Genomic DNA, 21,365 nt, shown 5'->3' on the forward strand with positions numbered 1-21,365 from the left:
GTGCCTGGGCGTGTTCAAGGCGGGGGGGGGGGGCGGCGGGGGCGCTGACCCATGTGAAACCCACGGGAGTTTGTTAACTGGTGCAGGTGGCCGTTAGGTTCCTAAACCCCCCAACCCCCTGCCCCCCCCCCCCCCAATACACACACACACAGGCGGAGAGGCGGGGGTCGGACCCCTCTCAGGTGTGGGCTGGAAGATGGACTTTTGTCATCTTGCGATCCCTCAGGCAGGCACTTTAAAGGGGCCTGGGGTCGTCCCAGGGATGCAGCCCCCAGCTGCTGGAAGCCCTGCTAGCGTCTGTTGAGATGCCCATGGGCCAGCGTTGGGGCCAGTGGAGAAGGGCTCCGGGAGCCTGCTGAGCTTGGTGAAGAGGAGCATGGCTAGACGCAGTTAGGTTGACACGCACTGGCTGAACCTCAGGTCGGTGCGAAGGCGCGGAAGGTGCCTGCGGGTCTAGTTCCTGCCCTGTCCTAGCGAGGTGGCAGGTTGGTTACTGTTCCGTGAGGGGCGCGTAGACATGCGTGTCCTTAGCGCAGAGGATGGGGTGTGGACTGGGGGCGTCTGGAAGGCTTGGGGGAGAACGGCAAGGCGCAGCGGATGCGGACCCACAGGTAGGAGCGTAGCAGGTGAAGCCATGCGGGAAAGGCCGCTCCTGGAGGAGCTCGCTGAGCCGCCTCTGGCTCCAGCCCGCGGGTCTCGGGAGCCCTGCTCACGCTTGGGATCTCTGGCGTCCCCTCTGCGGCACCGCTTTCGCCTCCAGCTGGATAACCGGGGCCTCCGCCTTCAGGGCTCACCCGGCCAGATAGAGCCCACCTGTATCTCCCTCTCCTCCGTCTGTAGCCTGAACCACATCTGCCAAGTCCCCTCTTTGCCCGTAACACATGTATGTAGTCACAGGTTCTGGGCGTTAGGGTGTAGACACCATCAGGCCGTGGTTCTGTGTACACGCAGCAATACAGAGTGGCCGGTAGGTGTGTACCCCCCCAATACTGTGCCTCTGCGCCCCTAAGACTTCCAGGTGACCCCTCCTCCAGAAGGCCCTCCCCAGCCCTGCTCGGCTGGGCCAGGATAGGAGGTCTCCCAGCTTTTATCAACTTTCACATTTCACCTCTGCATCCTCAGAGTGGCTCCACGTGAGTGTGGACCCGGAGCAAGCAGACACTAAGAAGGGCTCCTTGTAGCTAACAGGGCTCAAATTAAAACATAAAAACAAACCAACAAAAACAGATCCTAGCAGCCATTTACAGGAGTGACTGTATTCTGACCAGTCACGACAGTGCCTTTTGGACCAGTCATACTGTGGAGATTTGGATCTTCATTTGTGTGGCGAGCCGGCCGGCCATGGCGTACTCAGCCCCACGCTGGGCGCCAGCTCAGCCAGGTTCGGTGAGCCTGAGAGGGGGCGGTGAAGGATTGAGAAAAGACAGACAAGAGAAGAAAGCTGGGTCTCGGTGGGACGCCGTCCTCTCTGATGGAGAGCTAGTGACAGCGCCACGGACTACAAGCCCTGTCTTTATTTTATAGCAGATTCCACGAGGCAAAGCAAGGGCGTGGTCAAGATGTTTACAACATTCTCTTGGGTTTCGATCCTACTCAACTACATGCACCTGAACTCTATCAAGCCCACATCACTCAGATACATGGGGCCACGTGTTCGGACCATAGGTCCAAGCTTACAACTACAGCTGTTGGCTATAATTGTGCTGGGAGGGCCGTGCCCTCCAAGCTGGGACTTGCACGAGGCAATGAGAGGACTGTGCCCTCTCATTAGTCCGAGGTTTGAACTTGTCCAAACACTAGCTGCTCCCCACACATTTGCATGAGGAAAGACCAATCAGGGACCAGGGGTGGAACTTCTGTCCAGATAAACCAGCTCTGGGTGATATGGAAAGCCTCTTTCCCCTCCACGGAAGACTCTTCTCCCTGCGTGAGCAGAAAGGAAAGCTGGTGCGGTCTGAGGCAGTGGGGAGCGGGCAGAGCTGTCTCGGGCAGGGCCTGGCCCAGGGCTGCCTCACAGCTGGGCTGTGTCACTACTGGGCTGTTTTGCACTGACCGTTTTCCTCCTCCATTGTACCCCAAAGTGGGGATTGCTGCGGTGGACTGGCACCAAGGACCCCCCACCATTGATTGCCATGCCGCTGGTGCTCCTGTCGACCTGGGGGGGGGGGGGGTGAGGGCTGCTCCTGCTGGCACGGGTGGGAGCAGGCTCCTGCTGGCTCGAGGCTGCAGGGAGCAGGACCGGAGAGCCTGCCTGTCCTGGGCACCGTTGTCCGTGGGGTGGGAGCCGGGCAGACAAAGCCCAACACCTGGCTCGTTACTGTTGCGAATGCAGCTTCTGTTGAGGCCGCTTTCATGTCCTCTGTCGTTTCTTCCCCAGATGTCCTCGGGGGAACGGTCACGTTTTTACCTTTGGAAGAAGATGGCCAAGGCAGTTTGAAGGTTCAGATGAGCAACGTGTATCAGATTCAGCTCCGCCGTGGCCGTGAAGAATGGTGAGAGCTGAGTATTGGCTCCTCCTTCAGCGCTGCTCCAGGCAGCTGCGCGCCCCGGGCCAGGGAAGAGCTAGCTGAGGGGCTCTCTCAGGGTTAGGGCTCGTGCGAATTGCCTTCTACTGGTGTTTCCACGCGCTTTTGTCCCAGCTGGTGCCTGGCTGCGTGTGTGGTCAGGGCCTGGTGGGAGTCGAGTCCCTGCGTCCCATGTAGCACTTAGTTTTAGCAATGAGTTGAAGTAAACTCAGATCCCTTTGTTATTTTATTTCTTACAACTTGGTAATGGAGCGTGAGTATAAGTTTGTTTATTTCTTGCCAAGGCCCACGAGGTTTTAGATATAGTGGGTAGTTAGTAAGCTTGTTAATGCCGTGCCAGGAGCTGGGCAGAGCACGACAGCTCAGGTGGGAGCCAGGACCTGGCCGTGTTCTGGTGCCGGAACATACCGTGGGCAGATGGGCCTGGGAACTGCGTGGGGCCTGCGAGCGTGCCCTTACGCTGCGCTGAGCTCGCGGCTCTCGGGCCAGCGAATCCCTGCCGAACCAGCACTCACGTGTGAGTTGCCGTGTGGGAGGTGTGAAGCGCAGCAGGGCCAGGCGCGTCCGTGGGCTGTGGAGCCTGTGGCTGGTGGTGCAGTCGCAGGGGGAGCGTGGTGGTTCATGGCCTAGCCTCCGACGGGCTGGTGGGGGTTCCGCGTTTAACAGTGTTGGCAAGAGAAGTGGAACTCTTTCTGCTTCTTAAGTGTTTTTCTCTGTCAGATGAACATTCTGTAGGGTGTTCCCAGTGGTTTTGTGTTTGGGGAAAATATTTGGTAACTTAGCCGTCTCCTCTCTCCTTTGTTGAACAGGTAACTTCAAAAGAACTGAAACCAACTCTGCTTATTCATGTTTCTCTTATTTTTAAGGTTCATATCTGTTTTGATTTTCTGTCCAGAAAGATGGCAGTCGGATGGGACTGTGTATCCCAAACCCACCTGGCTTGGGCGCGAGCTGCCGGCCAGGCTGGCCCGGTGGTCTGTGGCGAGCGGGAGCAGTGGCTTCAAAAGCACCCTGTCCCTCCTCCCCATCCTCAAGTACAGCCACACCTACCAGGAGCTCAAAGACAAGTACAAGCACATGGTCCAGGTAATGCTGGGACGTTGGCCACCTGTGCAGGTGGGACCCCTCCTGGGTGCATTCCCGTTCCCCCAGGGGCAGACACTGTCGGGTGCCCGCCTGACCTTGCGTAGCTGTGCCCTGATGTGCTTAGGGCTGCAGACCACAAAAACGTCCGCAGCTGTATCGTGGAAAGCATTGTATTTACTTTTTGGCACACGACTAAGTTTTCCCCCAAGAAGACAAACGGGAAATACTAGTATTTAATTTTAAATAATTGAACATTAAATTAGTTTTAAATCACCGTAATTCTCTGCTTTGAACTTAAAGGTAGTTTAAGAAAATATATGAGCCGAAACCGGTTTGGCTCGGTGGATAGAGCGTCGGCCTGCGGACTGAGGGGTCCCGGGTTCGATTCCGGTCAAGGGCATGTACCTGGGCTGCGGGCACATCCCCAGTAGGAGATGTGCAGGAGGCGGCTGATTGGTGTTTCTCTCTCATCGATGTTTCTAACTCTCTCTCTCCCTTCCTCTCTGTAAAAAATCAATAAAATATATTTAAAAAAAAAAAAAAGAAAATATATGAAAGTGAAAGTACAAAAGTACATCCTTACAAAAAGGAGGTAACTTCTGCAATGTGCCCTTAACTTTCTAAGAAGTGGAAAGCAGGTAAGGACAAGCACAGGCGTTCACACGGGGCTTAAGGGGTACAGCGTCGGTAGCGGGGGGCCTGCCTTTCACGCTTCCCCGTTCGCCCCTCCCTCCCTCCTTGAAGCAGCTGCGACCTGTCATTTCCGTGCGCCTTGTGCTGTCAGCGCCTGTCGCTGTGTGACACAGCGCCCGGCCCTGGGCTGTCAGCACCTTCCTGCTGAGACGTGTGCAGGGCCCGGAGCCCGGCCGCGGGGCCCCGGGCTGTCATGTGACTGCGAGTGAGGCGCCTTCTCGGGGCCTTCGTGCTCTTGCAGTTTCAGATGGTTCGTCCCGACCGCCCGGCCCCCTCTGCTCTGACTGGAACAGAAATTGGGATGTTGAACATCAGCCATTGGCTTTTCATCTTCTGCCAGATGCCTGTTCTGCGCATTGCTGTTGTTGTTTTTTGTTTTGTTGGGTTTTTTTAGAGACAGCGAGGAAGGGAGAAGGAGAGAGAGGTAGAAACATTGATGATGAAAGAGAATCATCAGTTGGCTGCCTCCTGCACCCCCCTACTGGGGATTGAGCCAGCAATCTAGGCATGTGCCCTGACCGGGAATCGAACCCGTGACCTCTCAGTGCATGGGTTGATGCTCCACCACTGAGCCGCACTGCACATTGTTCATGTCAATAATGAGACCCCAGCTTGCACACCCAGGGGTCATCCTGTGGGGTCGTTGAGCTTTATTCCTGCTTTACAGACAGGCAGGCGGGGTCAGAACCGCTGGGAGGGACAGCCAGTCCCTGCAGACCGAGGTCGGAGCCCTGGTCCTGCCCCGGCTCCTTGGCTCCGCATCCACCTCGCTTCCTGCTGCTCATCCTCATCTGGAGAAGGGCCAGGCTGCTAGCGGAGTGTCCTGAGGTGCCCAGGGCCTCCTCTAGTTACCTGCGTGCCTCGTCTTTACTGCGAAACCTGCCCGGGATGGCCTCGCTCTGGCGCGTCCTGTGCACAGCTGTCTCACTGCCAGGGCCTGTGAATTTCTGCCTTGGGAACAAGTTTATGTTTTAAATGTTATTGCGTCATGAGTCCAGGGTGACTTAGGCCTGTGGCTGTACGAGGTGTTGAGACATGGTGGAGGCGGGAGAATGACGTGTGTCCTCGGGGACCTTTTCAGGTGTGGCCTGAAGTGACTGATCCTGAGAAGTTCGTGTATGAAGACGTGGCTATTGCCGCCTACCTGCTGGTAGGGACGCACCTGACCAGGCGGACGCGGTGTGGGGGAGGGGCCGCTGGCAGGGGCTGCCAGACCCCCGCTTAGGGTGCTCACCTCTGGGCAAGGCTGGTTGCACACGAAATGTTCACTTTTACTGGTAACTTGCCCGAGGGTCGCAGCGGGTGCACTGGGCCGCCGGCCTGGGATCAAGCTGAGCAGCGCTTCCACGGTAACAGGTGCTAGGGGGCCGCGCCTTCCGCCCAGGCTCGGTCCTGGCTGTGGGGCGTTCCTTACCGGCTTCTCCCCGCCTGTGTGTGGACGTGCCCTGCCTCGCTGCTCTTGGCTTTTTACCTGTAAAATGTGTAAACTAGGCATCTTCCAGTTTCATCTCAACCGTAATTCTTAGTCTCTTTAGAAAGAGCATGATTTTGTTTATCACTGTGCACAAACTTCAAAGAACACAGAGAAAGCAGGAAGGAACTTCTCAAGCGGCTGCCCAGGGACGCCCCCTTTAATGTGGACTTGCTGGCAGGAGGGAGCCCTCTGCACGCAGCGCCACCCGCGCCCGCCCACCCGCACCAGCCCCCCTGCCCACCCGCACCTGCCCACCCGCGCCTGCCCGCCTGCCCCCCTGCCCCCCCTGCCCACCCGCACCTGCCCACCCGCACCTGCCCGCCTGCCCACCCGCACCTGCCCCCCTGCCCACCCGCACCAGCCCCCCTGCCCACCCGCGCCTGCCCGCCTGCCCACCCGCGCCTGCCCCCCTGCCCACCCGCGCCTGCCCCCCTGCCCACCCGCGCCTGCCCACCCGCGCCTGCCCGCCTGCCCCCCTGCCCCCCCTGCCCACCCGCACCTGCCCACCCGCACCTGCCCGCCTGCCCACCCGCGCCTGCCCGCCTGCCCACCCGCGCCTGCCCCCCTGCCCACCCGCGCCTGCCCGCCTGCCCACCCGCGCCTGCCCCCCTGCCCACCCGCGCCTGCCCCCCTGCCCACCCGCGCCTGCCCGCCTGCCCACCCGCGCCTGCCCCCCTGCCCACCCGCGCCTGCCCGCCTGCCCACCCGCGCCTGCCCCCCTGCCCACCCGCGCCTGCCCCCCTGCCCACCCGCGCCTGCCCGCCTGCCCACCCGCGCCTGCCCCCCTGCCCACCCGCGCCTGCCCGCCTGCCCACCCGCACCTGCCCGCCTGCCCACCCGCGCCTGCCCCCCTGCCCACCCGCGCCTGCCCCCCTGCCCACCCGCACCTGCCCGCCTGCCCACCCGCGCCTGCCCCCCTGCCCACCCGCGCCTGCCCACCCGCACCAGCCCCCCTGCCCACCCGCGCCTGCCCCCCTGCCCACCCGCGCCTGCCCCCCTGCCCACCCGCACCTGCCCCCCTGCCCACCCACGCCTGCCCCCCTGCCCACCCGCACCTGCCCGCCTGCCCACCCGCACCTGCCCCCCTGCCCACCCGCGCCTGCCCGCCTGCCCACCCGCGCCTGCCCCCCTGCCCACCCGCGCCTGCCCCCCTGCCCACCCGCACCTGCCCCCCTGCCCACCCGCGCCTGCCCCCCTGCCCACCCACGCCTGCCCCCCTGCCCACCCGCACCTGCCCCCCTGCCCACCCGCACCTGCCCCCCTGCCCACCCGCGCCTGCCCACCCGCGCCTGCCCCCCTGCCCACCCGCGCCTGCCCACCTGCCCACCCGCGCCTGCCCCCCTGCCCACCCGCACCTGCCCGCCTGCGCAGAAGCCCAGAACCTCAGAGGCCTCCCCCGCTCTGAGAGCGCCAGTAGTCCCGTGGGGCTGGTGTCGGAGTTCTCCGGGTTACAGTGAATTATACACACACTCTGTTTTCTGTTAGGTCCTATGGGAAGAAGAGCGAGCTGCGCGGGGCGTGACAGCTAGGCAGTCCTTTGTGGACCTGGGCTGCGGAAACGGCCTCCTGGCGCACATCCTGAGCGAGGCGGGGGTAAGGCGGCCCGGAGCCTGGCGGCGCCTTTCCCAAAGGGTCCTCACGCCCGGCACAGGCTCGCTGAGCGCTTCTGCCGGTGCTACCGAGGCGAGCGGCCTGCCGTGGGCACGGGCTGGCGGCCGTGGCGTGTTGCCGAGGGGCGGTGCACAGGAAGGGCGGTGTCGGGGAGGTGCTCTGGGGGCGGGCGCGCCAGGAAACGGCAGGCTTCAGCAGCACAGGTGTTGCTGTGGGATGTTTCCTGCGGGAAGCCCACCGTTTCAAGGCCCCGGCGGGGCGAGGGTGGGGCTTCTGCCTCGAGAAGCTGGAGTCCAGCGCAGGACGGCCCGGGCGCTACGCTGTGAGCCTGCGGGGCTCGCTGGCCGCCACTGCCTGGTCAGTGAGGTGCAGGCACCCACCCCACTCCCGCCACATGTCTGCCTGCCCGGCGAGTCCAGTGCGCTAGACGGTCACCCGGTCCCCGGCACAGCCGGCTGGGCTCAGCAGCCTCACACTCAAGCGTCAGCTGGGATTGGAAGCCCAGGGCTGACCCCAAGGCTGACATCTGTCCGCCGCAGCCTCTGCCTTGCGGGTCAGACATGTTTGTCCTCCCGGCGGGGGCTGGGACGGGGCTCGCAGCATGTACTCCCTGAGCTGCTTAGAAGAGTAACTGATCCTGTAAATAGGTCGCTGCGCATTGCCCGTTCGGTGGTGACCAGAGGTGGTGGGTGGAGACGGGGGGTGGGGGGGCAGGGGTGTGAAATGCGGGTGCCTGTGAGGGCTCGAGTGTGGTCCCAGAGTGCAGTCGCTGTGTGCCCGGTGCCAGGCCACCAGGATGGGCTTGGGGCGGGGGTTGAGGGATGCGAGCTGGACCAGGAGCCAACTGCAGTCTGAACCCAACGGCCGAGGTACCTCCCTTTCCAGGCCCGTCTCCTGGGCTCCAGCCAGAGCTGCTCCTTCACCCCCACCCCCATCCCCGTCCCGTTGCTGAACCCACAGAGCTGCTCCTTCACCCCACCCCTGTCCCCTTGCTGAACCCACAGCAGGGGCCGCCGGTGCCTGGCAGGGACGCGTCTGTACCTTCTGAGAAACTGAGCTGTCACATCCAGGTTTCTTGCGGGTCCCCGTGCTTTCCGCTGACGGCCGTACTGCAGACTGTCACTCGTCCTTGCTCATCTGTTTTGGTGACAGAACTTAACCTGCGTTTTCTGACACTCTCAGCATCCAGGCAGAGGGGTTGATATCCGAAGAAGGAAGATCTGGGACGCGTATGGGCCGCAGACGCGCTTAGAGGTACTGGCTTGTTCTTGCCCTGCCTCCCCGTGGCTGTTTGCTGAGTGTCTTTCTGTGTGCAGCCCAGTCATGCCGCCCACCCGTTCACACCGACCCGGTTCACCTGAGGTTTAGGAAAAGGTGAACGTTTGGATTTTTCAAAGCCTCTTGTGCAGCTGGAGAGAATGCTGGCCTCAGGCTGGAGGCGTGTCCCCGCGTGGGGCCTGCCATGGGTGCCACATCTTCCGTGGTGCTGGGAGCTGCCTGGGGCAGAGGGCAGCTGGTGAGGGCCAGGCATGGGCGGTGAAATGAACCTGGGCTGGGCTGGGCCCCGTGGAGCTGACAGCCGCTTGCTCTCAGCCGTCTGGTAGCCGGGTCCAGCCTGTGACCGTGGGCTGAAGTTCCCGGGTCACTCCGTCCTCCGCCAAGAGCCGCTGGTGCTGGTGCTGGTGCCGGTGCCCACGAGAGAGCACCGTCTCCTGAGGGCGGAGGGCGGCCCCGCAGCAGCACCCCTAGCAGCTGAGTAGCGCTCTGGTGTATGGTGCTCACATGACGATGACATTGCCTAGCGACACGTTGCTCAGGACACGTTTCGTTATTATAACAAGAGTAAGGGGACAGTGTGGCAGCCAGGACCTCTCCCAGCGTTAGCTCCCTGCTTTGAATGAGGTCTCAGCACATGGTTGCATCTGTGTTTTCTCTGCCCCCCTTTCTGTAAAAGTCGAGGGTGTGGTGCAGACACTGTCTCATGTGGATGCTCTGCTCGTGTACAGGGTTGTGTTTGCTTGTGTAGTCCCACATCATAACAAATTGAAACGTTTTAAACTCGGGTGTGAAGGGGTCCGAGTAACACAGCTGAGTTCAAAATTCCCCGTGTCCACAGGCCAAGGGCAGACTCCTGCCTGTGGGTGAGAGGGGCAGGCAGCAGCAGGCCTTGGTCCAAGCCAGGACGGTCTGTTGAGCACAAAGGCTGGTGTTGAGAGCCCTTAAACCGTAAAAGCAGCCCCTCGAGCTTAACTTCAGAAATGGTCAGGATGTCATCATGCCCGTCGGGGTAAGAGGAGGTACCGGCAGACGGGGGATGGGGTGGGGTGCTCAGGGCATTGGCACGTGCGGCAGCTCACGCGGCCCCCGTGGCGCCCTGTGTGTTTGTGTGAAGAAGCGCATTTTCAATGGTCAGAAGGAGACTCGCCCGAGAAAAGCGTTGGTGTCTCTAGTGATGGCCCTGGAAGTTGCCAGTATTTCGTGCCCTTGGGGCCGACCGCAGGCAGGTCCGTGCAGTCCTCACTCCTGGTCCTGGTCTCACCTTCCACCCAGGAGCTCAGAGCGCAGAGCCCTGCGGGGTGGGGCGGTGCTTCTGCGGGCCGCCCGCCTCTGCCTCAGGTCTGCATTCACCGACTGGCCTCCGGGTCTTCCTTTCAGGAAGCTGCCATCACACCGAGTGACAAGACCCTCTTCCCTGACGCTGATTGGCTAATCGGGAACCACTCCGATGAGCTGACCCCGTGGATCCCTGTCATCGCGGCCAGGTGAGTGGAGAAGCGCAGTCGGCAGGCGCCTGGCTGGGCTGCTGGTGCCTGAACCTCGCTGGGCAGCAGTAGCCCCAGTGCACGTGGCGCTTGAGCACTGGCGTGCAGCTGGTTCAGCTTGTTGAAATGAGATGAAAATATCTGGTAAATCTAGAATTCCATCTAGTTTACTCTTGAAATATGGGGCCAGAGAAAACTCCGTTGCATACGTGGCTCACACACTGTTTCTGGTGGACAGTGATGATCAGAACATTCCTTCTATGATATTTATATCCAGTGGTGAAAGATGTGTCATTTTTTTTCTGGAAGATTTTTTTGTTTTTTGCTTTTTTTTTTTTTTTTTTTAATAAGAGGAGGGTTTATCTTCAAAGGAAAACCTGTCGGTGCACAAACGGGTGGCAGCAGTCACATCTGTCTCTCCAGCAGCATCATGCATGTCAGGTGGCGCTCACCTGTATCAGAGGAGGCCTTTAGGCGCCGGTTCCTGCTGCCCGTTCTCCAGCAGCTTGGGAACCGTGCCGGCTCGCGGAGCCGCAGGCGCGGAGCCAGCTTGCCCGTGCTGTGCCCGCCTCCCATCTCCGCTGCCTTGAGATCTTGGAGCCCTGCACTCGGCACGGGTGTGGCTGGCAGAGCAGCTGGAGTGGGAAACCCTTGTGTGGGCGTCTCGCTGCGTGTCTCACTGGGAGAGCCGGGGGCTGCACTATTTCCAGGAATCTCACTGGGAGGCTGTGCTTCACTTTTTACGTAAAACAAAACGCGCCAGCAGCAGGCATCTGTTTTCTGATCCACGACTGAGACGTGGTCTTCTGCTGAGGCTTCTGTAGTGAATGGCCACGTGGCCTTCTGCTGAGGGCTCTGTAGTGAATGTCCACGTGGCCCTCTGCTGAGGGCTCTGTAGTGAATATCCACGTGGCCCTCTGCTGAGGCTTCTGTAGTGAATGTCCACATGGCCTTCTGCTGAGGGCTCTGTAGTGAATGGCCACGTGGCCGCCTGCTGAGGGCTCTGTAGTGAATGTCCACGTGGCCCTCTGCTGAGGGCTCTGTAGTGAATGGCCACGTGGCCGCCTGCTGAGGGCTGTGTAGTGAATGGCCACGTGGCCTTCTGCTGAGGGCTCTGTAGTGAATGGCCACGTGGCCTTCGCCTGAGGGCTGTGTGTGAATGTCCACGTGGCCTTCTGCTGAGGGATCTGTAGTGAATGGCCACGTGGCCTGCTGAGGGCTCTGTAGTGAATGTCCACGTGGCCCTCTGCTGAGGGCTCTGTAGTGAATGGCCACGTGGCCGCCTGCTGAGGGCTGTGTAGTGAATGTCCACGTGGCCCTCTGCTGAGGGCTCTGTAGTGAATGGCCACGTGGCCTGCTGAGGGCTCTGTAGTGAATGTCCACGTGGCCCTCTGCTGAGGGCTCTGTAGTGAATGGCCACGTGGCCGCCTGCTGAGGGCTGTGTAGTGAATGTCCACGTGGCCCTCTGCTGAGGGCTCTGTAGTGAATGGCCACGTGGCCTGCTGAGGGCTCTGTAGTGAATGGCCACGTGGCCTTCGCCTGAGGGCTGTGTGTGAATGTCCACGTGGCCTTCTGCTGAGGGATCTGTAGTGACTGTCCACGTGGTCCTCTGCTGAGGGATCTGTAGTGACTGTCCACGTGGTCCTCTGCTGAGGGCTCTGTAGTGAATGGCCACGTGGCTTTGGGCTGGGTTTTCTCTGATGAACCTGCTGAAGACTCTGGTGTCTGCTTGTGGGTGTTTTGAAGGTCCTCCTACCGCTGCCGTTTCTTTGTCCTCCCCTGCTGCTTCTTCGACTTCGTTGGAAGGTACCGCCGGCGGCAGAGTGAGAAGACGCAGTACCGGGAGTACCTGGATTTCATCCGGGAGGTGGGGTCGGCCTGCGGCTTCCACGTGGAGGAGGACTGCCTGCGGATCCCTTCCACCAAGCGCGTACGTGCAGCCCCTGGTGCCTGGCGGGCGGCGACGCTGAGGGAGGGCTGAGGGCCAGGTTGGAGCCGTAGAGGACACGTGTTGGCAGGGAGGGTGTTCCCGAAGGCGCCGTGCCAAGCGCACACGCGGTCATCGCTGGGGCTCGGGCTTCTCCCGCCCTCCCTCTCCGGGGCAGGTGTCGGCGGGGCCTGTGCGGGGACCTCTTGGCCTGGGCAGTGTTGTCTGAGGCTCAACACACTCAGTTCTGAGTCCTGGATTCGCAAACGATTGACTGAAGTTAAGGGCTGTTTGGAAGCTCAGAACTGTTCAAGGTTTTCTTAGTCAGAGCCTCAGCACTTCAGATTTACCTGAAACGTGATTGGCCAGGGCGCCCTCCTGTGACTGCCAGGCGGTCAGGGCCGTGTTTTGGGGGCGGCGCCCACCGGGTGGTGGGAGGGCCCCGCGGCTCCGGGTGCTCGCTGCTCAGTCACCCGGTTTCCCGTAGGACTCGTCCTTCTCTCACTCGCCCCCCGTCGGGCAGGTCGGTGTCTCCTGAGGTGAGAGGCGCTGCAGACTGCGGTTGGGTCGTGTGGGTGGGCGCGAGGGCCCCAGTTTGATTTCTTATTCCTTGTTCCCCTGCATCTGTAGGCGCCTCAGGCTGTTCCCTAACCTCCCTCAGCCTCGGCCGTGTGACGGTGGGTTGGGATCAGATGCAGGCGTGGATGCGCACACAGCGGGCTGATCCTGCGCCAGGCGCCCGTTCCCCGCACAGAAGCGCCTGCCGTGGTCACACGCACTGCAGGTGGCGGAGCCGGGGCACTGGAGGGGCTGTGATTCCTCACGTTCGCTCTCTCGCCTCGCCTGTCGCCTGGCTTTGTAGTTGGTGCCCAAGCAGGAAGCACAGACGCTGTGTTGGGCAGTGTCCCTGGATGGCCTGGCGCCAGGGCTCTGAAGGGCAGGTGGCCTTGGTGGGCAGGCGCGAAGGAGGGAGGGAGCAGCCAGGTGGAGCATCCGTGCTGGACTGAGACCGATACAAAGACGGCTCCTCCTGTCGCTCCCCGGAAGCTCTTAGGGTGACCTTCAGGGACTAGGAGTGGAGGGGGGCTGACATGGGTGTAGTGTCTCAGGTGGATGCCCTTGGGCACAGTGACGCAGCTCTCGGTCAGCACGCAGACATCTCTCCGTCCCACACAGATCTGAGCATGAGCGTCCTCCTGGGCTTCCGCTGCTGCTCACGGTCAGGGCGCAGGCCCTGTGGTGTGTGAAGGAGGCTGTCTCTCCCGATGGAGAGCGGCTGTTCTGTGACTTGAGCTCCTGAGCAGGACCAGGGTGCTAAGCAGGAGGTGACTCCCCTTCTCGCGCAGGTGTGCCTCCTGGGGAGATCCAGGACCTACCCGAGCGCCGCAGAAGCCGCCGTCGACCAGCAGAGGACCCAGTACATCAGCCGCCGCCGCCGGGGCTGCCCTGCAGGCCTCCCTGCCCCGGGGCCCGCCCCTGCCCCGCCCCGGGCTGAGGCTGGCAGCGTGGGCGTGGACTGCTGCCCCCGCGGTCCTCCCGACAGTCCCGGAGCCCTGGAGGCTGGGGCCGAGGGACGCTGGCTGCCTGGCTTTCACCCCCGAGACAGAGCTGAGCGCGTGAGGAACTGCACCGCCCTCCCGAGGGAGTTCGTGGACCAGGTGGTTTTGCAAGTGGCAAACCTGTTGTTGGGCGGAGAGCAGTTAAGCCCAGGAAGTCCTCGCTGCGGGAGCCCGCAGACCTGGAACCGAGGAGGTAACGCTCTGCATGCCCAGCCACTGGCGGTGTCAGGCAGCGACGCCCTCCTGTGTGCGGCTGGAGGGTTGTTTGTGTGAGAGACAGCGATGGCGGGCAGGCTGCGTGCACGCTCAGGCCTGGTTTCCTGGGGGTCCCGCTGGCGGACGGAGAGGCGGGCAGGCCAGTTGGGACACTGGGCCCTCACGAGCCCTCCCAGACCGCTGGTCTGAGGCCTGTCCCAGCAGCACACGGTCACGGGTGCCGGCGGGACTCTGACCAAGTGTGGTGGGTTTGTAATTCTCTGAGAGGGAGGGCGTGTGCCTGACTGTCCTCGCAGGAGGGTGCCCTGTCCAGCCAGTGGCGTCCGAGGGCGGGGGCCCGAGTGTGAGCCCCGACTGTCTTCCTGCAGTTGTTCCCCAGGGTCCCAGGTCCCAGGCTGCTAGGAAGGTTTCCCTGCTGCTCTGCCCGCAGGCATCTGCCCTGGCCAGCCACCAGGGGGCGATGTGGAGCTGTCTGTCCACCAGCCAGAGTCCTGCCTGAGGTTTGGGGTCATGAGGAAATTGAGGACCCCTCTCAGCCTGTCAGGATGGCCCCCCGCTGGCCCCGCGGGTGGGACAGGCCCGGGAGGAGGGATCCTGGGTCCTCCACCCTCCTGCTCTCCCTCAGCCACGAAGGTTGTCACAGTCGAGTGTCTCCATCCTTTCACTCCCTCCCGTCTCGTGTCCTCGTGACGCAACTCCCCCCCTCCCCCGCACTCCCCCCCCCTCGGTGAGCATGTCCCCTCTCTGGAGTCACCGCCTCTCCTGGTGTCTGATCAGTACCCCGGCAGCCCTCGCCAGCGTGGCCTGGCCTAGCCCAGGTGGCTGTGTGGCTGCAGCAGCCCAGGATGCCACCAGTGTTCTGTGGGTACAGCCACCTCCTAGGGGTGCCCCACTGAGGGAGTCAGTATAGAGGAAGCAAGCTGGGTGGGCCCAGAGCCCCAGTGCACTGAAGACGGGAGTTGGACCTTCGTTCCAGGATGGCGCTTCCCTCGGGGGTCCTTCAGGAACCTGGGGGTGCCTTCTAGTGAGCAGGACGGGCTCTAGTTATCACTCCTCAGCCCACCCCCCCGCCACTGGAGATGTCTGGGAGCCGGGGCGCCATGCTCCCCAGGGCGGTCTGAGGCTTCAGCTCCCTGTCGGCTGGGAACATGCTCCCATGAGGGGGAGGCCTGACCTTGGCCTCAGCCTCCAGCCCCCCCCCCCACAGGCGGCCTTGCTCTCCTGGTCACAGGGATTAGTGACCGCCCAGCCCGCCCCGGGCCTGGGCCCTCCATGCCTGCGCTCTGTGACATGAGTGGTCTGTCCTCAGGACCTACCTGGTGCAGGCCTGGCTGAGGGGCACGTGGGAGCTAGGGCAGGACCCAGTGGGAGGGACGAGGGTGGCAGAGTGGAGCTGCGTGGCCGGGCCGGGCTGCATGTGAGGGTCAGCGCGGGGAGCTCATGGGGCAGAGCCGGGAGGTGGGGGCTTTCCGGGCCAGTGTGATGTTTCCCTTGGGTTCCCGCATTCTCGGGGGCGGGTTGGAGGCAGGTGAGAGGGAGGCTTTGCAGGTGTGGGTTAGCGCAGCCGCTGACTTTGTCGGGAGGCTCGGCGCCTGGGCTCAGCTGCAGGGCAGGGCCTGGCGGACAGCACAGGGTGGGCCTGCGGGCAGCGCCTCTGGCAGCACTAGGCGGGCCTGGCGGGCAGCACAGGGTGGGCCTGCGGGCAGCGCCTCTGGCAGCACCGGGCGGGCCTGGCGGGCAGCACCGGGCGGGCCTGGCGGGCAGCACAGGGTGGGCCTGGTGGGCAGCACAGGGTGGGCCTGGCGGGCAGCACCGGGCGGGCCTGGCGGGCAGCACCAGGCGGGCCTGGCGGGCAGCACAGGGTGGGCCTGGCGGGCAGCACAGGGTGGGCCTGGCGGGCAGCACAGGGTGGGCCTGCGGGCAGCGCCTCTGGCAGCACGGGGCCCCCTGCCACTAGTTCAGCGGGGGGTGTAGACTAAAGCACGTTAAGTCTAAGCATCTGTGGTCCCTGCTGACGTGCGTGAGAGGTGTGAGTTCACGGGAGGCTGGTTCTGTGCCCATGGGACAGGGACAGGGTGTGATGGCCCTTTCCTGTCGTCGGGGGACCCCTTTTCAATAGCGAGCCTTTCCCTGGCGGAGGTCGCGGGCCAGCTGGACCGGGAGACCCTGCAGAGGCTGAAGCGGGAGTGCGGCGGCCTGCAGACGCTGCTGCGGAACAACCACCAGGTGTTCGCAGGTGAGCAGCCGCGCCTCCCGCCCCTGCCAGGCTCACCCCGCTCCTCCTGCGTGGCTGTGGCTGTGTCCTCCCCAGAGCCACCTGCCCCGCCCGGTCCTGCCTCCTCCAGGCCCCAGGTCCCCAGGTGCTTCTGTCACACGTCCTCCTGCACTTGTCACACCCCCACCCCAGCGAGGCCATGAGTTCCCTGCAGGCGGGGCCGCCAAGCCCCCGGCTGTGGTGCTGCAGGAGGAGGCTGTCCCGGAGGGGGCTCATCCACCCGACCCCTCCTCCCGGGGTCTGGCCCACGAGGCACCATCTCAGGGCGAGCTGTCCCGTGTGTGCTGTGCTGGAGGCTGCAGGCCAGGGTGAAGGCCTCTGTCCTGTGCCCAGGACCTGGCGGAGGAGGCTGCCCCCTTCAGGCGGGTCCCACAGCAGGACAGGTGCCTCTGGCGGGGTCTTTGGGAAGGAGGTGACGGGGGCCTTTCCAGAGTGAGGGAGGCCGGGTTGGAGTTTGTCCAAGGGTGCTGGCCCGTGCCAGGCCCAGCTGGGTGCACATGCTGGGCCCGAAGGTCTTGGTCTCACTGGTGTAGATGCTGCCCCTTGGGCTGGGAGGAGCCGGAGGAGGGCCCCTGAGCTGGCCGTCCTGCCCCACTGAGCTGGCCGTCCTGCCCCACTGAGCTGGCCATCCTTCCCCACTGAGCTGGCCGTCCTGCCCCACTGAGCTGGCCGTCCTGCCCCACTGAGCTGACCCTCTTGCCCCACTGAGCTGGCTCGGCTGCCTGGGACCGCGGCTGCCTGGGATCGCTCTGCGTTTCACAAGCTCAGTCCGGGAGGCTCGCTGCAGCCCTTCTCTGTGTCCCACGCGTTTTAGCGTTTTTCATGAACAGCATCTTTTTTCCGTTACAAGCACGCATGCGTCTGACTGCTGTCATGTGCAGTGTATGCAGGGGGCGCTTTTATTTTTGGAAACGCTTCTGAGTAGGAGGCCGGGGTGGAGTTGGAGCAGGCAGCCATGCGTCATGCGAGAGCTATGCCTGAGCCGGTCTGTGTGTGAGCTGCTGAGCTGTGCTCTCCATCACGTGTGCGGGCGGAGGCGTCCGCCTTGGTGCCAGGTGCCAGGGCTGTGACACGGAGTGCCGTGCAGGCGTGAGGATGGTGCCACTCCATCCCTGAGCCCCCATGGCCAGTGCGCATTGGTCAGCACGCAGTCGGGACCCTGTGGCGGGAGCGTGGAGCCGGCCCTGGGGGCGGTCGGCATGCGGGGCTCAGTGCTGCGCTTGTGGCCTTGAAGGTGCCTGTGCAGCTCAGACGGGGACGTGCCGAGGCTCTAAGAGGGGCAGGCGGGACTGGCAGCCCAGGTCCAGACGGACCAGAGCCTGGGCTCCTGAGCACGGCACGTCCGCACTGTCCGCAGTGCTCTCCCGAGGACCTCCAGCCCCGCCCTCCGCGCTCGGTTAAGGTAGCGTCTGGTCAGAAATGGCGGAGGCGGCGCACGGCAGCTTTTCTCTGCTAGTCAGGCTCGGGCACGCACACGTGAGGGAGGAAACGTTCAGAAATGTCGGGGCCCGTCTCGGAGTGGGGGGCCTGTCCTCGGGGTGTGGGGCGGTTTGCTGGCATCCCGCCAGCCTCAGTGCCCCATCCGCTCCCTCTGTCGGCAGCGCCCTCCCCCCAGGCCTGGGAGTCCTAGCTGGCCCTGGCCCTGGCCCCGCGGACAGTGCTACAGACCTGGCGAGGGTCCTCACTGCCCTGAGGCCTGGCCTCTGCAGGCTGCTCCATGCCCGGCTGTGGCCCTGTGACCGCCCCACATTTCTCGCGAGCCTGTCCAGGCCACGGGGGCACACACACTCGAGGGGTCCTGGCTCCCACGGGCGGGCAGGTCATGTTGTGCGGCACCGGGGGGTATGCTATGGACACGGTGACGTTGCCTTGACCGGAGCTTTCAGGGGAAGAAGGCCAGGGTCAGCGTCCTGGGGGGAGGCCCGAGCACCGGCCACAGGAGGCGCCCCTGGCGGCGGGAGGGAGACCCTCTGCCTCCTGGCCTGGGCCCCCCCGGAAGTGTTTAGTGGGCGTCTGTGCAGAGCAAAGTCGAGCTGGAACTCAGTGCAGGGCTCGGGGCCGAGGGCCAGGCTTTCTCAACAGCCCTGCGCCTCCCAGCCCATCGCCGGGTCAGCTTCCGGGGGACCGGGACTCACTTGGCTGCTTGGCCTCGTTTCGCGCGGCGTTTCTGCTGAGCTCACGGCTCTTGGAGGAAACGGCCACGTGCAAGCTCCCGGGGTCTTGGCTGTGGGGGGGTATAGGGCACCAGCTCAGGAGGTACCCCTGGCGGCACAGGGCCCCCCCACACACACACACCCACTCCCATCTGCAGCCCCACCCCTGCTGACCGCTGGGAGCTGCACCCTCATTCACCGTGTCGGGCTCTGTCTGCGGGGCCCTGCGGCTGCCTTCTGCCCGCTGGGAAGGCCCGCCAGCTGCCGCGCTGGCTTTCTCCTTTCCGTATGTACAGGTGAGCCTGGAGGACCAGGCCCTGCACGCTACGGCGGTCACACCATCCCACCGGGCCTCGGCCTGGTCCCCTGCAAGCCCGACCCCATCCTGCCCCACCGTCCCTTCTCCCATCACCGCGTGAGATCTCAGCCCTTGTCTCGCTGGGCGCTGGCGGGCCAGGCTCTGTGGGAGCTCTGGGCTCAGGTGAGTTGAGGGACTTGCCTGTTGACTTCCCGGCTGTGTCTCGGTTCAAACCGCAGTTCTGAACGGGCGCGTGCACTTTCGAGACTGGAGGGAAGAGAAGCTGCAGGAGGAGAAGCAACCGGAAGCCAAGCGCAGGCTGCTGTCCACGGCGTTCAAAACCCGCCTCTGCTGGTTCTTCTCACACCACCCCGATGGCTGCGCTCTGCCTGCAGGCTGCTGCCCCTTTGCCCACGGGCCTGGGGAGCTGCGGCCACCCCCGGCCTCCAAGAGGAAGAAGCAGCTTCTGTGAGCCTCAGGCTCAGGGGGTCCTGCCCACTCCTCTGCCCCCAGGGGTCCTGCCCTCCTCTGCCCCCAGGGGACCTGCCCTCCTCTGCCCTGCAGTTCCAGGGCTGGCAGTGCTCAAGCCACTTGCCTGCTGCCCGCCATCAGTGTGGTGGGCATCACACTCTAGGGACAGAAGCTGGAGAAGCTGAAGGCCCTCGGGCCCCACCCCCACCCAGGTCGGGGCTCGTGTTAAATGAGGGAGCTGACAGGCAGCGCCTTTTATCCGAGTGTGAGGGTCTCCAGCGTCTTGGGGGTCAGGAGACGGAGGAAGTGCTGGAGCCGGCTCTTTGGGCACCGCCCAGCCCGGGGTGCCCCTGTGTGATGGCAGGGTCACCCAGAAGTGCCCGCTGCCCCCGGAGACCCCTGGGGACCAGCGGCCGGGGAGCCGCCCTCTCCTGCCCTGCGGTGTCTTGCCAAGTACGGACACTTCTTTTGACTCCAGGGGAAGGTCCTCACGTGTTTCTATTAAATTATTTTTACAGTTTTACACACAAGTCGCACAGACACTCGTGGCCCTTGATTTTTCCGTGGCACATAGTGCGCGTGTTCTCGGTTCGTTCTGAGTAACAGGGATAAACTCCCTCCTCCCTCCAAGAGGCCCCAGCACCCCCCTGACCCCCGCCCAAGGTCACGGCCAGCCCGGTGTCACATGCTGCCTGCTGCATGCAGCGCAGCGCTGCCCACACGTGGCTGTGCTCGGCCGGATGGTTGCTCCCCTGCCGCCTGGCTGTGGCCCGCCCCTAGCACTCGCCGGCTCTGGGCCTGCGGCTCCTGTGGAGGTGGGACCCTGTGCACTCCCTGCAGGTGGCCGTGAGGGGACTGAGCCAGGCACCACTTTTCTTCTCAAGTCGCCATTCCGTTGTCTTCTGGCCTCTGTTGTTTCTCTTTTTCTTAATGGACTTGAGAGAGAGACTGATACGGTGTCCACTTACCGTGCACGCGTGGGTTGCTGCTTACATGTTCCCTGACCAGAGAGCGAACCCTCAGCCTTGGTGAATCCGGATTGCGCTCTAACCGACCGCGCTGCCGGCCAGGCCTGTAGCGCCCGCTGTTTCTGATGAGAAGTCAGCCCTGGTTTTATTGTGCCCTGTATCACTGGTGCTTTTCCTCTGGCTGATGTTAGAACCTTTTTTCATCTTTAGTATTCGGCAGGTTTGCTGTTGTTTTTTTAAAATATTTTTATTTTTGTAATATATTATTGACTTCAGAGAGGAAGAGAGAGATAGAAACATCAATAATGAGAGAGAATCTTTGATCAGCTGCCTCCCTCATGTCCCCCACTGGGGATTGAGCCCACAACCCAGGCATGTGCCCCTGACCAGAATCAAAACCGGACCCTTCAGTCCGCAGGCCGACGCTCTGTCCCCTGAGCCACACCAGCTAAGGCTAATATCAGCAGTTTTGGTAATGGCATAAGCTGTGGTTTTGTTTTTTTTTTTTACTTGCTTGTGGTTTGTTAAACCTTATAAGTCCCTGGGTTACAGTTTTTTGATCCCATTTGGAAAAATCAGCCAATATTCCATAAATATTTTTTCTGCTCCATTCTCTGCTCCCAGTTATGTGTACACTAGAGGCCTGGTGCATGAAGTCATGCACCAGTTGGGGTCCCTCGGCCTGGCCTGCAGGGATTGGGCCCAAACCAGCTCTCTGACATCCCCTGAGGAGTCCCAGATTACGAGAGGGCACAGGCCAGGCTGAGGGACCCCACTGGTGCACGATTGGGGCTGGGGAGGGACCGCAGAGGGCTCCAGGGTGTGTCCGGCCCGTCTTGCCCAGTCTCGATTGCCTAGTCACTTGACTGAGTCGCATTTTCTTGTTGCTTCGCGTGCCTAGGTTTTGTTGCTAGCGTATGCTAGTGTCACTGTGTGCTGGAAACTGTGGGCGACGTGCAGAGGTTTTAAATCTCTACCTTTCTGTGCAGGGAGCAGTTTCGCTTATGCTCATTTGTCGGTGAGCCGCTGTGCTTGGACAGAGGCTTGCAGCGGGCATTGATACGGCAGATCTGTTTCTGTTCTGCCCTGATCCCGATGCCTTATTCCACGCCCCCGCAGTCCTGGGACAGGTCCTTGCCTTCCTGGGGTTCCATGGGGAGCCAAGGCGCTGCCCAGCCCCTGACGTGGCAGGACGTGAATTCCATGCTCTCCCTGTGGCTGCCGGCTCTGCTCCGTGCACTGGGGAGTCAGCTGCCAAAACCCCAGAACACTGGGACGTCCTGGCGCGGCAGGAGCCCGAGGGGGCGCCACGAAGGCAGGCACACGCCGGGCTGCAGCCGGGCCTTG

The 21,365-nt window shown here is 62.8% G+C and overlaps 1 protein-coding gene across 1 annotated transcript in view; it reads left to right on the forward strand.

The window, feature by feature from the left end:
- Window positions 1-19,580, forward strand: part of TRMT44 (tRNA methyltransferase 44 homolog) — a 20,397-nt gene extending 817 nt beyond the window's left edge. Inside the window, exons 2-11 of the mRNA XM_081095366.1 lie at window positions 2,378-2,492; window positions 3,392-3,611; window positions 5,386-5,454; window positions 7,264-7,371; window positions 8,572-8,643; window positions 10,045-10,151; window positions 11,898-12,081; window positions 13,425-13,830; window positions 15,973-16,089; window positions 18,819-19,580. Of these exons, the coding sequence (XP_080951492.1) occupies window positions 2,378-2,492; window positions 3,392-3,611; window positions 5,386-5,454; window positions 7,264-7,371; window positions 8,572-8,643; window positions 10,045-10,151; window positions 11,898-12,081; window positions 13,425-13,830; window positions 15,973-16,089; window positions 18,819-19,051 (1,631 nt within the window). The 3' untranslated portion in view covers window positions 19,052-19,580. The remainder of the gene's footprint in view (window positions 1-2,377; window positions 2,493-3,391; window positions 3,612-5,385; window positions 5,455-7,263; window positions 7,372-8,571; window positions 8,644-10,044; window positions 10,152-11,897; window positions 12,082-13,424; window positions 13,831-15,972; window positions 16,090-18,818) is intronic.
- Window positions 19,581-21,365: the final 1,785 nt, after the last annotated feature.

The sequence above is a fragment of the Myotis nattereri genome, assembly GCF_964212035.1.
Source record: "Myotis nattereri genome assembly, chromosome: 1".
Taxonomy (NCBI): domain Eukaryota; kingdom Metazoa; phylum Chordata; class Mammalia; order Chiroptera; family Vespertilionidae; genus Myotis; species Myotis nattereri.